This window comes from Marmota flaviventris, chromosome 19 (assembly GCF_047511675.1).
Source record: "Marmota flaviventris isolate mMarFla1 chromosome 19, mMarFla1.hap1, whole genome shotgun sequence".
NCBI classification, from domain to species: Eukaryota; Metazoa; Chordata; class Mammalia; order Rodentia; family Sciuridae; genus Marmota; species Marmota flaviventris.
The window spans coordinates 8,589,859-8,607,997 of NC_092516.1; the positions used below are offsets into that span (position 1 = coordinate 8,589,859).

Below are 18,139 nucleotides of genomic sequence, written 5' to 3' on the forward strand. Positions count from 1 at the left end.
GAAGAGCCAACTGGATGGGTACTCAGGCCTGTGCACCAGCAACACTGTAACACCTGGGCTGTGCTGTGCACACTGATGAGTGCTGAAAATGAGGAGAGGTACAAGAAGAAAAAACAATGCAGATGCTCTGGGCTGCTAGCTGTGTTGGCTCCCAGCAGTGAGGGGTGAGACAGGGCTGTTTCCAGGGTCTATGTGGGCTGGCTCTTCCTTTTCCTAGCACCCTGGCCATTCCCCAAAAATTTCTAACACAGGATAACTGGGACACCCTGGGGGCAGGGCAGGGGATCAGAACAGGTAGTATGGATAGGGTGCCACAAAGACATCTGATGAGCACTGTGTTGTCCAATTCCGAAGAAGTGTGCTGACAAGACATAGGAGACCAAGTCAGGGTTTGTCTTTTGAGACACCGAAGCCAAGGCCATTCACTGCCAGGAGAAGCACCTCCCACAAGGAGGCAGTGCAAGAGACTGGGCAGCAGGGTGGCTCTGTGATGACAGGCAGGAACCGCCGGACAGCACAATCCATGGACCATATCCGCCCAGCTGGCAGTCCCCTAGGAGGTGCAGTGGGCACACACCTGCCTGGGAGGAGCAGTAGAGCACCATGGTCAGTCTCCTCCATGGCGTCCAGGCACTCAGAGGGCACAGCTGAGCCACCAGCGCTGTCAGCATCCCCCTCAGGCTGCAGCTCAGGGTGCACCAGGGTGCTGGTGTCCTCATCAGTAAAGGTCTCGCACTCGCTGTAGGTGCTCTCTGAGCCCATGTACGCACTGTCCGTCACCTCGTTGGCCTGGAAAAGAACACCAACAGACAGATCAGCCTGGGCAGCAAGGTGACGCTGCTGCAGAGGACATACAGGCCCAGCAGAAGTTCAAAGCACGTCTCTAGATAGAGATGATAGTTTATAAAACAGGATTGGAGTCAGGTTCTGTTTTTTGGGTTTTTTTTTTTTTTTTGCGGGGAAGTGGGGGCAGGGGCGATAAAGGTAAGCACAGACTCCACCACTGAGCCACATCCCAGTACCACAGTTCTTCCATTCTGGGGAATTTTTGATTTTGGGTTTTGTGTGTATGTATGTGGTTCTGGGGATTGAACCCGGGGTGCTCTACCACTGTGCTGCCCCAGCCCTTTATTATTTTTTTTTTCTGAGATCAGGTCTTGCCAAGTTGCCCAGGCTGGCCTTGAACTTCCCATCCTCTTGCCTTTGTAGAGGCTGAATTATAGGCGTGTGCCATGGCTCCTGGCACATATTTTTTAAAATAAAAAAAATAGAAACATGTACAAGAGCAGACAAAAACACTTGGAGTCAAACATTTTTGGTTGTACTGGGATACAACCCAGGTCCTCATATATGCTAGATAAGCGCGCTTATCACTAAGCCAAAACCCCAGCCCTACTTGGCAATCATTTTTAGTCAGTTAAATAAGCATGCATAAGACAGATGCAAAGTATCTCAACAGCACAGGTGAAGCCCAGCAGAGCCCTCCTGTGGCTTCTGACATGAAGGCTGCTCACGACCGAGGAGTTCACATCCAGTGGTGGGAGAAGGGCCCTCACTGGAGAGTCACCATCAACTGCTGTTATGTCCAGACTGCTACTCTGGTATGCAGTCAAGGGTTAGTGTCTAAAAACTCACCAGCTTCTAGCTGATCATCTGCTTTTCACTGGCCATGTCTGTTTTTACTCTTACCAGCACCTAGCATAGGCTTGGCATATAGCAGACAATAACATCCATAGTCTGTACAAATGAACTTAAAACTAAAGAATCATTAAGGGGACATTTTCAAATCAAATGGAATTCAATCTCAACTTTCACTAAAAGGCACTTGCAGGTCAGGAGCAGTATCCAGCTTTTATTTCATGCTCACAATCTCAGGTTAATGATTTGTAAACAAGTAAGACTTCAGAAAAGCTCCAGTTTTAGCAGGAAAAAGGTGCACTTTAAACCCCAGATCTGGTATCACAAGGAGGATAAGACATCAAGGACTACCCACAGGACTCATTGAACGTTGGAGCTTCATCTCAAGACCAGGCCTGGGCCTTTGGGCCAGTGGGAAACCCAGCTCCATCCTCACCCACCATTGAAAGCCATGGGATTCAACCTAGAGCCTTGAGGCAGCCACCTCACAGGAGTGCAGGTAACACAGGCAGGTGCTTTTTAAAGCACAGAAATTAATGTGAGAGGGCACCAGTCTCTAGAGGGTAGAAAGCCAGACTAAGATAGGGAACAACATGGAATATGCAACTCTGGGTGTCAGATTACATCCTCAAGTTTTCAAGGGAAACCTAACCTTCTCCAGAATCTAAGAAAATTAATTCATAAAAAAAAAAACTAAGGGGGCGCTGGGGATATAGCGCAGTCAGTTGGTAGAGTGCTTGCCTTGCATGTACAAGGCCCTGAGTTCAATCCCCAGCACTGGGAAAAAAAAAACAAAAACTAAGGGGTGCTGAGGCTGTGTGAGGCACTGGGTTCGATTCTCAGCACCACATATAAATAAATAAAATAAAGGTCTATCAACAACTAAAATAACAAAAAAAAAAAAAAAAAAAAACAAAAAAAAACCAAAACTAAGGAATCCATAGGAAGAATCTGCTTTGAAATAAAAACCAAAATGTCACCTTAAGGCTAGGCATGGTACAGGTCAGTAATCCCAGCAGCTCTGGAGGCTGAGATAGAAGGATCCCAGGTTCAAAGTCAGCCTCAGCAATAGCGAGGCACTAGGCAACTCAGGGAGACCCTGTCTCTAAATAAAATATAAAATAGGGCTGGAGATGAGGCTCAGTGGTTGAGTGTCCTTGAGTTTAATCCCCCCAACTCCACCACCCCCCCAAAAAAAGTCACCCTACAAGGTGTCAACTCCAATTCCATTCATTGCCCTGAGTAGCTCCCTCCAAATAAGGCAGGCTAGGACCCCACTTGGCCAGGGCTCTGGGCTGGCCTGCTAGAGGCCGGCCCCTGGGGGACAGCACCAGAACAGGACACAAAGCCTAACTCCAGCCTCTGACAATACCTGAGGAGAGCTGCTGGCAGAACAGTACTCATAGGTGCAGCTACAAACTCTCCCACCAGCACTTGAAAAACCCTCCTTAGATTTGTCAAAATGTGATTATCAACAAAAGAGCAGGTTCAGCTCTTCAGTATTTAATGAAAATTTTCCAAAAGAATGTTGCCCACTTGCCGGGCATGGTGGTACATGCCTATAATCACAGCAATCTGGGAGGCTGAAGTAGGAGGATCACAAATTTGAGGCCAGCCTCAGCAGGTTAGCAAGGTCCTAAGCAACTTAGGAAGACCCTATCTCAAAATTAAAATAAAAAGAACTGGGAGGTAGCCCAGTGGTGAAGTGCTCCTGGTTTCAATTTCCAGTGCTCCCCACCAAAAAGACCATTACCCCTTTTCACAAGGATAGTCCCCTGAAGCCAGCACCAAGCACTGAGTCCTGGAACAGGGGAACAGGCAGAGTTATACACCTGACCCTCAGCAGCAAGAACCATGAGGTCAGATCCCAACCAGGAACCCACAGAGCTGGCTTCCTGTAAGCAGCAGCCTCTACCTCAAGGTGGGCCCTCTAGAAAGCCAAACACTTCTAGAGAGCCCCGTGCTTGTCCCTGGCCCTGTGGACCCTGCTCCTCACCGATCACCCTGACATCGTAAGCGCTCTCTCCTCAAATGCAGATCGCAGTGGGAACCAGGCACTTCTCCTTCCAGGGAGGGAGGGAGGCCCAGGCGCTGGAAGCTGCTCATGTCACAGAGAGTTTGGTCAGGGCAGCATGGAACAGATAGCGCCATCCCGACACAGGACAATGGCACAGTGCTACAGACTCTGACTGCCCTGCGAGCCTGGCAGGGACACCATGTGCCAGGCGGCCTCCCACCTTTCAGACAGACCCAGGAGGGTGGGCGCTGCCCAGCCTCAGGCTCTCGCACCTGAAGCAATATCTACCACTGGGTGGCCCAGCCCTGCATGTGACAGTTCAATTCAGCTCAGACTTGTCCCTCTATCTGTTCCAAACAAGGCACCAACAGGGTCTTGCTGGTCTTGTCCACATAGCACTGCTGTGAGCACTTGGGTCTTCCTGCAGGGATAGTAAAGAGCCTTTAAGTCAGAAACAGGAAGCCCAGGGACGGCATAGGAAGTGGCCCAGTCAGGCAGGAGGCCGAGAGCTGGGAGGGCAGGAATACCTAGTTTTTCCCTGCCAAGATGCATGGTTACAGCCAGCTACTGCAGCATATCCCACACACACACTCAGTGAACCAGGAAGCAAGTTTGTTTCCTAGAGGCCTCTCCAGAAAGGCAATGGAGCATCTTGGAGCATATTGCTTACCCACAGCCATGGACGCACCCCAAGTACAGCACCCCTGGTCACACCAAACCTGCCAGCAGACAGACCCAGCTTGGCCCAGGAGCTAGTACGTCTATGCCAACAACTTCTATTACTAACTCACTTGAAAAATCCAAAACACTTCTTAGAAAATTTCACGATTTAATACATTGTCTAAGCTGAAGATGGATGGTCCAAGGCCATTGCGGGTGGCTCCCCCCAATCCAGGTCACGGCTCCTTTTTCCCTGAACCTTCCTCCTCCATGAGACGCTGAATTCTGGGCACAGTACACACTAGCATCGCCTCTTACCCTCAGATGTTAGCCGGTACCTTCACAGGGTTGGCTCTGTGCACGGGCTCCAGGGAGGGTGTGCCAGCAGGGCAGCCTCCCAACCGCACCTCCGCGTGGACCAAGTTGCTGTTTTCTCTCCACTCAGTGTGGTCTTCCTATCTGCTACTCATGCTGGGCTGCTGCAAAACCTGTGTGCCTTCCGGAAGCCACATCACAGCATACGAGACAACCTAACTGCTCCCAGACATGCTCTGTTAAGCCCATCGCTGGTGCTGGCCAGACCAGGAAGGGAGAGGCAAAGTCCAGGAGATGTCCTTGCTGGCTGTAACAAACAGTCAGGGCCCAAAACAGGCGGCTTTTGTTTTACGCTTTGATAACAGTCTGTACTAAGGACACATTTCCATCACCTCTCTAAGGACGCCAGCAAGCAGGAGGCAGCACCTAGGAAGCATGGCCAGGACCCCTCTGGGTGGTCTTGTCATCTGGGGGGGCCTCTCCTCTCTGCAACTGCCCACTGCACTTCTAGAAAGACTTAGACAAGCTTCCCTCCCAGGACAATCTGGGCAATATCAGCCCCACCTCCCTGACTTGCCCATGTCAATGGCCTCCTCCTTTACAGGCACAAGCCCAAGGGTCCCGGGGAAGCTGCAGCTCCTGAGCAGCCAACTGCACCTGTACCCCATAGGCACTGGGCTAGAGCACACAGTATTCCCAGTTAGAAAACTCCATTCTGACTGGAGTCATTTTCAGAAGACCAGGCAAAGCTTATTGATCCCTGCAGATGACCAGGAGCAAGGCTCCAAGTACAGTCAATGAAAGTAACGCCCTTCTGCACTCAAAAAGCATGTGAGACTTTTATGATTATGTGATGTGCAAGCTTTCCATTCTTTTAAGAGTAGATGCTTTTCATAAGTTTCACAGTGGTATTTAGTGCTGCTCGTCTGAAAATCACACCTGGAAACCCCCAAAAGCAAGACATGGAGAAACGCAAACACACAGGACTGAGAGAAGCCAACACACTATGCTCAAGCTCCAAGGTACTATAGGAGGAGGAGGCCTGGCAGGATGCCCTCGCTTGGTCAGAACCACAGAAAGCACAACACCAAGGCAGCTGTGTCCTCCTCGTTAGTGACTAGGTACCAGCACAGGCCCACCAGTGTGAGACATTCGTGGGCAGAAGGGTGCACACAAATGGACAGCTTCTGTTGGTTCCATTCAGTAAACCTAAAACTGATCATGTGACAAGGGAGCTGAGGCTCAGAGCACAGGGTTCAAAGTCCAGCCTGTTTGCTGCCTTAGCAAACTGCAGAGGGCTGACTAGGGCTAGTGCTTGCTACCTCCAGCCTCTCTGGCACGGCTGGAGGGCTTAGGTTAACTCCATGTTGTTCCTTGGGGAGATGGGGTTTCACTATGTTTCCCAAGCTGCCCTCAAACCCTGGGCTCAAGCAATCCTCCTCCCACATCAGCCTGCTGAGCAGCTGGGACTATAGGCTCCAAGTATTTTGTATTGAAAACATTCTACTTGGGAGGATGAAGCAGGAAGATCCTAAGTTCGAGGCCAGCCTCAGCAACTGGTCTCAAAACTTTTTAAAAGGGGTGGGATGTAGCTCTGTGGTAGGTAGAGTGCTTGCCTACATGCATGAGGCTACATGTTCAATTTCCCAATACTGAAAATAAATAAATGAATAAATAAAGCAAGCATTCCAGACCCAGCTACCAGATCTCCTGCCTCCTGGACATGCTTACAGGGTCTGTCTTTCTTCACCGTGACGTTGGCAACAAGGGACCCACAATTAAGGAGACACATCATCATGACCACCCTGGATACACCTGGGAGCAGGAGGTGGAGAACAGTGGAGCAGGACGCAGGTGTTAAGTCAAATGTCCCCAAACATAAACACTGCTTGAAAGTTCTTCAAATCTTGCAGACTTCTGCTGCATGCAGAGGGTGACAGTGCTGTCACCACAGAGCCCTGACAGCCCACCCAACGTCTGCTCCATAGATGCCCAAGGGAAACTCCTGCAAGAGCCCAGGAACAGTGTGGGGAGTGAAAGGCCCCTAGAGCTCAGAGTCCAACACCCAAATACCCGCAACCAGGTGCGAAGATGGGACAGATGCTTCATCCCTCATGAGGGGCAGCCCTGGAACAGGACGCAGCACAAAGAGGAAGAAGCTACACATCAGGCTTGGGCCAACACTTGCCTCGTAGGTGACGAAGTCGTAGAACTCATCAGCGCAGGTTGAGGAATCCTCATCCTGGGCAGGCACCACGCTGGGCAGCTGGCTGTTGGACTCTGTGGATACAAGACCCAGCACTGGTGAGACCACTGGAGCCTCTGGAGGTGCAAGGTGCCACACAGTCAGGAGTATGGAGGGTCTGGAGTTTGCTGTGGGGGAAGCAAGAGGGGAGAGGCCAGCAGGGCGAGATTGGAGGCCACATCCCCAGGAAGTGGGGTTCCACCAAAGGCTGGGCACTGGTATCAGGGAAGAACAGCAGAACTTCACTCCTCATAAAAACCAAAGACCACTGCCAAAGAAAAAGAGCAAGGCACCAAGCCCTTCAGACTCTACAGAATGCCAGGTACTAATAATCCAGACTTAGGAGCCAAACCCCTGGTGACAGGGGAGGCACGGGCTCCATGAACCAGCACAGGACACACCCATCCTGCAGCTGAACTCACAGGCAGTTTACATTCCCCTCTTCTACTTGACTATCTTCCAAAATGCACATTTCCTTTCATAGACAAAACTCATGAGGGACAGACAGAATTCACTGCTCTTCAAACACATGGATCCCACTGCACTTGCCTGCCTCCTTCCATGGGAACTGAGGCAGAGGCAGGACACACAGGGCAAGAGGCAGCAAGGCAGCTTCTGCCTCCTGGTGTCAAGATACATCAACCACTCACTCAGCATCTTCAACATGACCCACCTGACACCAGCCACATATGGAAAAAGCAGAGTTGAGTCTCTCGAGTGCCAAGTTCTCCTGGGAGAAGCTCTGAAATAGGATGGCTTCCTGCAGCTAGGCTGGAGGGACCAAAGAAGGTTCCTGCTGTGATCTGGACCACGTGGGTGAGTATCACATAGTTGCCACAACCAAAAAGGTCTGGGTTAATGGGGAAGCAAGGATGGGCATCCATGGAGCAGAAGGGCATGCTACTGCCCCATCCAGTTTCTAGATGTCTCTCAATAAAAATCATGACAATTATTTCCTGACAGTGTGCAAACTAAAACCTTCACACACGTGGCAACTCATGCTGTTGTCCTCTGTGGTTTTCAAGAACCACAAGTCTTCTTGGGGCTGAATGCAGCATTCTGGGGTGTATGACTGAACCTCTGGGGAGCCAGGAGTAACAAGGTCTCAAGTCCAGCCTTGCTTGGCTCTTCAGGCAGACCCGGCCATACCCCACCATAATGGCCAAGGTTCCCACACTGGTGTAAGTTGGTTGTAGCAAGCTGCAGCAGAACTACTCAAGCTCATGATGCAGATGCCACTGGCACAGATGGGACCATTAGAATTCTGCAGCACAGGAGGGCCCATCTTCCCAGGGCAACGGGACTGCACACTTGGTCACAGGTCAGATTGCTGCTGGCAGGTTGCCACCATTGGATGCTGGAGTGCTTGCACTTCTTAAACAGAAATTCAGAACTCAGAAGTGTCAGACAGCCAGCACTCCAGCACCTGGACACGTGATTCGGGTGGCACCCAACCTCAGAGTCCCAGGGAGACCTGAGCACAGCTTGTATTGTTTGTATCCTCATATCAGCTATCTCTGTAAGAATGAAACAATGTTCAATTAAAATTGAAAAATTCTAACCCCCATTCCCCTTATTCTTCCAGAGCCTGAGGTGTACATGAGCCAGAGCAATGGCCTATTTGTAACAAGTCCTTCCCTATCTCGCTGTTTCTGAAACAAGGCCTGTAGCCATGACAGTAAAATCTCCTGGCACTTTCCTGCAAACTAGGTCAACACATCACGTAGCCTCTGCTAGTCCCCAGTGCCGGCAGCTGTGCAGGCTCCAGGCAAGGTCTGAAAAGCATCCGTGGAAGGCAGTCTGGGCTATCATGTATTCACTCCTTTTTCACACATGCTATGAAATAATTTCAGGACCACCTCTGCCTTGTTCATATTTTCACTCTCCCTCCCTGATGAAATCTAAACAAAGTCTCAAAATCACAAACACAGAGAAGCAAAGCCATTGCCTCAGCCCCAGCAGCAGCATGTCCCACATCTGTGGTCCCACTAGCGCTCCTTCCCTAAGCCCACATCAGCTCTGAGAGCAGGCCCACCAAGCTGGTGCTGAGACTGGGCTGGAATTCTAAGGCTGGTTCTCTCACAGAGAAGATCCCACAGCACATGGCTTGGCCTGACCTGGCCGCCTACGCCTGTGGACACCTACTGCCTGAACACTGGCAAAGTCTTCTTTATGAGTGTTATAGTGACAGACACAGTTGCCAGCTCAAGACCCACATGACCCAGGAGCCAGCCTTGGGTCAGAAGCTGGTAGTCTTCCTGCTAGAGGGCCACATTCTTGGAAAGGATGGACAGAGGGCTGGCCAGCTCACTGCAGCCTGATGTGGGCCTTAGCCACCCAAGGCACAACACCTTGGGCCTGGGGATATAACCATTAGTTCTTTCCAGTCACCCAAGTCAAGCCCCCAGGTAGCCCCACAGCTCAACAGGATCCAGAAGAAGATGCCATTGTCTCAGCTCTTTCTCACTCATACCTACTGCCCTAGGGGTTGCTGTTCCTCCCAGACTTGACTTTGTCAGGAGACCTGAAAAGTACAACTGCCCAAATCAGAGGAAGTCCGGTCTGGACTCTCCCTGACCAGCCACACACATAGCACACAGCCAACAGGGTGCTGAGACTACCAGGGAATGTGACCACAGAACACTGCCAGCCTTGTGAGACAGGGCAAGGTGACTGACCAGCAGAGGCCAGTGCATAGCATTCAGCAGGCCACTGAGGCAGACAGGTCACTGTAATGCCTGTGACGAGAGGAGCAGTCTTGAGGAAGAGCTACCATGCTCACAGAAAGCACGTGGAGTCACAGCTGCTGCCTGCTACTTCTCACACATTTGTCACACCTGTCCACGGCCAGCAAGTGACCATGCTGAGAGGCTGAGGGCACAAGCAGCTCTGACCACTCCCCATCGAAATATGCTGTCTACGAAGTTCTACGACTTCGTCACCAAGAATTCTCACCACGAATTCTTAAGTGCTAGACTTTTCTACAGAGGCTCTGGCACAGCCCATGACAATTAACACACTCCACCTCATTCTCCCTCTCCTGGTCTTCCAAAGTGGCTCAGTCAATCTTTGGTTACATAAATACTCCATTTAAGCACTAGCATTGTGCAAAGCGTGTTTGTGGCTGGGCTGAAACAGTCTCTTCCATGGTCCCTGCCCCGTGTACCCATCACCCTTCTACCCCACTCGGGTGGAGCTATGAAGGGTCCCACCACAGACAGCCAGCTCCAGGGAATCAGGGTTAAGGTACCACCAACAACCCAGATGCCTGCACAGGGCCAGTATGTTACTTAAGAATAACAATGAGGCAAATCCACAGTCAGCCATGTCATACACCTATAATCCCAGCAACTTGACAGGCTTGAGGCAAGAGTACTGCCAAGACTTTGTCTCAAAGTAAATAAAATCTGTTTCCTTTTTTTTTTTTTCCTCTTTCTTTTGCAGGAATAGCTGACTTAAAGTGTTTACTAGACTTGTCTGATACCTTGGTTTTCATGGATAACCTAAATTAGAAATGGATAAAACACTTTTAACATTGTTAGAAATATCAAGGTGCTGTAAGAAATCAAACCCTGGCCAGGGTCCCTCTCTGGTAATCACACTTCCTGTCTCCCACCCTCCACGAAGAGGGCTCTGGGGCTGGCCTTGCAGTCACCTGGGTCCCCGCCTGCTGCACTGATCAAAGCGGTGCCTTGCCCAGGAGCCCTCATGCTGCTACCCACAGGCTTACCCCCTTGCGAGAGCACCGAGGAGTGCTCAAGGCCAAGCTGGTGCCTGCACAGGTCTGGATAAAAATGGGACACAGGGCAAACTCAGGGTTTCAGGAAGCCCAGCCCCTTAGTGACACTGCCAGGCTAGAATATGGGGCAGAGACAGACAAGACAGCTACTGAAAAGACCTGAGATCCAAGGTCATCCTGAACCTGACCACACTCAGTGACTATGGACCTCCTACCCCCTGCCAAGGTCTGATGGGCCCATGTGCAGCACGAGGGCAGAGGCTATGAGTGAGACACCCTACTGCTGTTCCCAGACCACCAGCAGGAGACAGGGGCTTGAGAAGGAACAGTACCAGCAGAGTTGCAGAGTCTGATTTAAAGGGACAGTGTGTGGGGCAATGGGTGAGTGTAAAGTGGCAAGACCACTGTGAGGACACTGGGCTCACGCCCAGTACATGGCTACTGCTGCTAGCTACTCCCAGGACAGGAAAACTGATTCCACACAAAGACTGTACAGAGAGGTCCTCAGAGCTTTACTCCAACAGCCCAGAGTAGGTGCCCATTGCAGCAGCATGGGGATGTGGGGACAGCATGCAGAGGGACACTAACTACCATGGGAGAACAAGAGACTCACACGCCACGAGAGTAGACAGGAGGCATGCGGTGAACAATGTGCTTCCACACATGAAACTCAGGAGAGGCAAGGCCTTTCTAAGGAAACAGGAGAGGGCAAGAAGGAGTGCTGAGAGCAGCCCTGCCAGCCTGTGGAGTGTCCAGCTCTGTCAGAGCACAGCCCAGCACACTCAGGTGTGCACATTCCACAGGATGCTTCATCAAAGCCTGAAAACACACTCTGAATAGTGGGGACCAGTATGGATACTGAGCTGTCCAGGGGGTGCACAGAGCATGCTGACTTGAAGTGCTCTCCATTAAATAGATGGATTGCCAGACAAAGACATGCAGATGAGGGCGTGGTAAGAAAACCCAGCAGATGCTGCTGTAAATGCACATAGGTGCTCCTGTACAACTTCTTGAGTATTTCTGAAATTTTTCATCAAAAAAACTCAGGGAAGGTCAGCAGCTTCCTAAAGTTGTGGACAGCAGTTTAGTCTGTCAACTCTGCAGGACGGGGGTAAGGAGAGCAAAGAACAGGAAGGAACCTGGCAAGGAGTGGAGCAGGATGGGTGGTCATGGGGCAGTGCAGGAAGGGGAGAGGCGGTGGAGACACGGTGGGGACCACTGACCTCCATTTTTGATAGCTGTGATGCCCTGGTAGAAGTCTTCAAAACTGATCACGCCGAGCCCACTGGGATCCAAGTACTGAGTTAAGTCCTTCACCTGCAAATGCCAAATGAGAATATGTTACCCACAGCCTTCTTAAAGTTGGGGAGGGCACACACTATGCACTGGACCCTCTCACCACACAGAAGCAGCTTGCTAGAAAGGTACAGAGCTGAAGTAGAAGCCACTGATGCTTCTGATGGAAGAGGCAAAGGTAGCCGCCAAAGTCATTATGAGTGGCTCCAACCACAGGATGGTGGTGTCCTTGAGGATCCTGCACCATGGAAGTAAGATCCTCGCTCTCGGAGCTGACAGCCAGACTCCAATGGGAAGGACAGGAGGTTGCTCCTACAAGGGCCTGGAACATTCATGCAGAGCATAAACCACACCACCCAAGACATGCTCTCCCAGCAGTGCTGGGTCTCTGGGAGGACAGACCCTTGACATCCATCAGGCTCACAAAAGTATAACAGGGTGGTTCACATCTGGATGATACAGAGGGCACAACTCTTCAGGAAGAAGACCAGGCTGTGCTGCCAAGGACAAGTCAGATCTCAACAAAACTTTAAATTTCTGTACTTCAAAAGACATTAGCTAGGGGCTGGGGTTGTAGCTCAATGGCTGAGTGCTTGCCTCGCATGCGTGAGGCACTGGGTTCTATCCTCAGCACCCCAGAAAAAAATAAGTAAAAAGATACTGTGTCCATCTACAACTAAAAAAATATTTGGGGAAAAAAAGACATTAGCTGGGCACAGTGGAACTTGCCTGTAATTGCAATCACTTGGGAGGCTGGGACAGGAGGATCCCAAGTGGGAGGCCAGCCTGGGCAACTTAATGACACCCTGTCTTGAAATAAATAAACTATATCCCGAGGCCTTCTTATTTATTTATTTATATTATAAATATACATTTATATTATATTATATTATATTTTTATTCATATACCCAGTACTAAAAACAAAAGGACAACATTTAGTAATACCAGAAGGCATGACACAGATCAGAAGAAGTATTTGCATACTTAAAATTATATATAACTGGGGCTGGGGTTATGGCTCAACAGTAGAGAGCTCGCCTTGCACATGCAAAGTCCTGGGTTCGATCCTCAGCACCACATAAAAATAAATAAATAAATAAAAGTTATTATGTACAACTACAAAAAAAAATAAATATTTTTTAAAAATTATATATAACTGGTAAAGGACCTATATCCAGAATATATATAAAAAAATCTTACACTTCAAAAAGTCATATATAGCCAGGCACAGCAGCCCATGCCTGTAGTCACAGTGATTCAGGAGGCTAAAGCAGAAGGAGCCAAGTTCAAGGCCAGCCTGGGCAACTTAGCAAGACCCTTCCTCAAAATTATAAAATACATAAAAGGGCTGGAGATGTAGCTCACGGATAGCATGTCCCTGGGTTCAATTCCCAGTACTGTAAGAAAGAAAAGCCATACACAGAGGCAGGCCTAGTGTCATGTGCCTGTAAGTCCCAGCTACTGAGGAACCTGAGACCAGAGGATCAGAATCACTTGTGGCCAGGAGTTCAAGGCCAGCAGGGGCAACACAGAGGAACCCCATCTCAAAACAACTGACAATGGCAAGCTCTGGAGATGAGGAGAAATCCCCGAGCCTCACCAGGAAACATTATGTGGTCTGGCAGCCTTGAGAGCCATTAGGCAGGTAGTCTCTTTAAAAAGTACAACATGAGCTCAATGTACAGCACAATGACCCCAGAGAAAGGAACAGTGAGTCCACAGCAACACTGTGTCCAGCTACTCTGCAGAGCCCAAGTGTTTGCTAGCAGAGAAGCCACAGGAAAGACCACAAGTTACAGTTTCAAGAAAGGAAATTCTTGGAAAGGACAAGTCAGTGAGATGAAAGTCAGATCAGCCCTGCCTTGGACCCAGGGAGGAGGAGTGCTGATAGCAGCACACAGGGATCCTTCTGGGATGTGGAACTGCAAGGCAGGGCTTCCACAAACTCACATGCACCCTGATCTCCACACATAAAAGACAGTAGAAGGTTCAAGAGAAAGAGAGAAGTACTGAAGCAAGCACATGGATCTGGCAAAATGCAGAAGTGAAAACTGGAGCACAGGGCAAATGCAAGGCTCTGCTGGAGGAGTTCCCCAGTATTGAAGATCAAGCAGAGACAGAAAGAACACACCAGCACCTGGAGAAGACCCACTCCCCAGGCCCAAAGACCCCTTCAAGACTTATGCTGGTGAGCTTCTTGAGTTTCAAAGAGAAAAAGCTGTTTAACCCTTTAAATAGCCACACAAAAGTGAAGTGAGGACATAGAGGAAGCAAAGTGGAGTATCACCCACTGCCAGCAGCAACAACAACCCCGAGTGCTTGCCAGCACACCCATGCTGCTGTGGCCAAGCTACAGGCCCGCCTTGGGACTCACCCATCTGCTGATGGCCACACAACACCTCATACTGCTGACTAAGCCTCAGTGTGAGCTTTGGAGGATGTTTGGATAACAGCTGCCCATCATCTGAATTTGAATTTTAAGCATCACATTTTTTTTTTTTTTTATAATGGGGATTGAACCCAGGGGTGCTAAGCCATATCCCATATCCCCAGCCCTTTTTAGAGACAGTGTTTCCCTGGGTTGCTAAGTTACTGAGGTTGACTTTGAACTCCTGCCTCAGACTCCCAAGCTGCTGGGAGTACAAGTGCGGGCCACCACCTCCAGCTTTATTTAGGTGGACACAATATCTTTATTTTTTTTTTAATTTTATGTGGTGCCGAGAATTGAACCCAGTGCCTCACGCATGCTAGGCGAGTGCACTACCACTTAAGCCACATCCTCAGCCCAGCTTTATTTAAAGAAATAGAAACTTGGGCTGGGGCTGTAGCTCAGCACACGTTAGGCACAGGGTTCGATCCTCAGCACCACATATAAATAAATAAATAAAGGTATTGTGTCCATCTACAACTAAAAATGTGTGTGTGGGGGGGGAGAAGAATAAACAAAAACTTTCGTTCTATCCATTCAAAATGGCTCCAGGTTGTGGTGCTTGTGTTTCATTTCCCACAAAAGAAACAAGACCCTTGGGAGTCTCTAGAACTGTGCCAGCTAAGCATGGTGCCCATTGTCACACCGAAGCACAAAGAAACCAAACTCCTAGCTGCTGGTTCCACCAACAGAACTCAGGAGCCAGGCAAGAGGCTTCCACCAGCCAGAAGAGATTGAGGCAGGTGATGAGAAATGGCGACAACTGCGACACCACTGCAAGCACATTCCAACCCACCAAGTTATAGACCCTGATTATTCAGTCTAAAAAAATGTTGGGTTGGGGTTGTGGCTCAGCGGTAGAGTGCTCACCTAGCATGCGTGAGGTCCTGGGTTCAATCCTCAACACCACATACAAATAAATAAACAAAATAAAGGTACTGTATACAACAAAAAAAAATAAATGTTAAAAAAAAATGTTGGGGGGCTGGAGTTGTGGCTCAGTGGTAGAGTGCTCGCCTAGCATGCACGAGGCACTGGGTTAATCCTCAGCACCACATAAATGTAAAATAAAGATATTGTGTCCACCTAAAAAAACTTAAAAAAAATAAATATTAAAAAAAATTTGGGGGTCGGGGGCTTGCTGGAGAATAAATACCACTGAACTTACACACTGAGAACAGGCAAAGGAAGGAGCTGCCTGTCTAGCCTGCCTGTCCCAGGTGAGGGCAGCTGCAAAAGGACAGAATGGTGGAGCCAGAGCACCCATGCCTTGCTCCACAGTAAGGGAGCACCAGCAGTCATCGTCAAAAGTACAAGGACTCACAGACATCACAGCCAGCCACACACCCACCAGAGGAAAAAGACAGAACATGCCTCAGCAGCCAGGGGCGCAGCCAGTAACATCCAGCCTGTGAGAAGTTTGGCAGGGCCAAAGTGGTCAGGGAAGATGAAGGAACACCTCACAGAAGAGTCTCATCAACCCAGCAGCACACGAGGATCTCCACAACAGTCAGATCCCAACAGTGCATTTAAAATGCTCCACCCAAAGACAACTGAATTAGAACACCAATTGAACATTTGATACCAAGGAATAATGTTAATTTCTATAGATGTGGAAACTCTTGAGAACTCAAAGCATGTTTGATGGATGCACTTACTGAAATATTTGGAAATACCCCCAAAACCTGGGGGTGAGGCCCAGATGCAACCAACTAGCACAACACAACTACTGGGCTGAGGAGGGGCAGGTACATGATCCTGCTTGCTTTGCACAGGCTGGACAGGTATCAGGAGCAGTGGGGGCTCATAGCCAAGGACAGCCACGGGTACACAAGGAATTAAAGGAGTACTGTACAAGTCCAGTTAGAGGGACTGCCCCAGGGGGCAAAGCACAGGCCCTGAAAGGCAGCCCCATGGGGACATCCAGGAAAAGAAGACAGAAGATATTAGTGCACACACCACTGTCCTTCTCAGGACCCAGCAGATGCCACGGAGACTAGGCATAACCCCGGGGGATCTAGACTCAAGGACTCCAGGAAAGTAGACCCCAGGGAACCAGTTACTACATCCAGCCCTCCCACCACCATCATCATGTACAACAGCAAGTCAGACCTGATTGGTCCTAACAGTATGAGCTCTCAGGCCAAAGTCCCCCGTCTCCTTCAGCAATGGCAAGATGAGGCAATCATCCCTTGACTACAGGGCTCTGTGCATTAGCATGACACTAAGCTCCAAAGTCCATTTATCAGCTGATTTCTTGGGAAAAAAAAAAAATATCCAGAGCTCTTTATCAATAGCCTAACTTCTTATCTCAGGAAAGCCTAAAGCACACAAGGTTTCCACAGAGTCCTGCTGATTACTGGACAGTCATCTAATCAGAACCCACACTGGCCATTCATTTCTTGAGATTCCCTAGAATTACCAACACAAAGCTGCTAGCAGTGTTCATTCTGAAACCCAAACCAAATACTCTTTAAACAATAACTAGCAGTAGGTCCTTTAGTTACCATATTAAATGATCAAGGATGAATCAAAGTGTATGCTTTTAAGGGTCTATTTTAACTACACTTTCTTCATGCTGTAGAGGATAGAACAATTTCCACATATCTGATGATTTGGTTTCTAATTTTCCAAAGCCAAAAAACTCCAATCAGACTGTGAGAAATAACACAATCCACCCAGTCCTGCAAAATCCAGCACAGCCAGAAAAATCAGCCTGGAGGCACAAACCCAAGTGGTCCAAGCAAGCCCACACCTCCCAGCAAGTGGGCCCAGGGCCCTCAGAATCACCACCAGGGCGGGATTGGCAATGAAAAGCGTACTAAGGAACTGCACAGGCTGTACACAGATGTGGACGGAAGGAACCACAGCCCCCAGCCACAGTTCCCTAGAACACCAAGAGCAGGCTGAACAGCTGTGGAGAGCACCCTATACAGGGAGACACCCCCACCCTGGGTTACTCTCCTTATCACACATGCACCACATCTTCAAAAAAAGTACCTGAGAAGCCAAGGGGCTCCTTCCACCATTCCCAGACCACACTGGATCTGCTTAGAGTGGCAGAGGCAACTCTCAAAAGCCTGGTTGAAGTTCACCTACTTTTGGCACGTATATACTTCTTTCTAAAAGGCTGCAGAGCAGCTAGGCATGTAGAGTGGGTTTTCCCTGCTGGTCCACAGAGAGCATGATGAGACACCTGAGCTGCATCAGCTAACGAACCCCAATGAACACCAGAGAGACAAGCTCACACCCAGGGTTCCTGAGCTCTCTGGGCAGGCGGCCCAACTACCCTTGCACCTGAGGAGAGTTCATGCACTCTATTCCAGCTGTCCTCACTTAGACTCCAGGAGAGCAAATCCAAACCATCCCGACAAATAACCAAAGACAAGATTCATACCATTTTCAAAACTCACAAGCACTTAGGAGACAGGAAAGGTATATAATAACTGGTTATTCATGAACACCTGTGGAGGCAACTTCGAAGTATCTTAAATGTACAAAGCTGTTATTCTCAGTGTGAGTCAGCATCACCTCTGGGACCAAGCAAGGAGTAAGGCAGTGTGGAAAGAACAGGAGCACCTGCAAGGTGGCACTCTGGATAAGAGCAGCAAAAGGGCAGCACTGGCAAAACCATGACAACATTAAAGAATTATTTTATTTCTGGATGTTATAATGTTATGTTTTTGTTGTTGTTGTTGTTGTTTGGTGCTAGGGATTGAACCCAGGGCCTTGTACATGCGAGGAAAACTGAGCTATATCCCCAGTACCTGTATGTCATTTTTAAAAAAGTACATGCGAGG

At 49.3% G+C, this 18,139-nt stretch overlaps 1 protein-coding gene across 4 annotated transcripts in view; it reads right to left on the reverse strand.

Moving 5' to 3' along the window:
• The window catches only part of Rab11fip3 (RAB11 family interacting protein 3), a 61,326-nt gene that overhangs the window by 21,993 nt on the left and 21,194 nt on the right, over positions 1–18,139 (reverse strand). For all 4 annotated transcript variants that reach the window (XM_027940745.2, XM_027940746.2, XM_027940742.2 and 1 more), the window contains exons 2-4: positions 11,838–11,931; positions 6,819–6,910; positions 578–789 (exon numbers count right to left, since the gene is read on the reverse strand). In XM_027940745.2, coding sequence (XP_027796546.1) covers positions 578–789; positions 6,819–6,910; positions 11,838–11,931 — 398 coding nt within the window. The remainder of the gene's footprint in view (positions 1–577; positions 790–6,818; positions 6,911–11,837; positions 11,932–18,139) is intronic.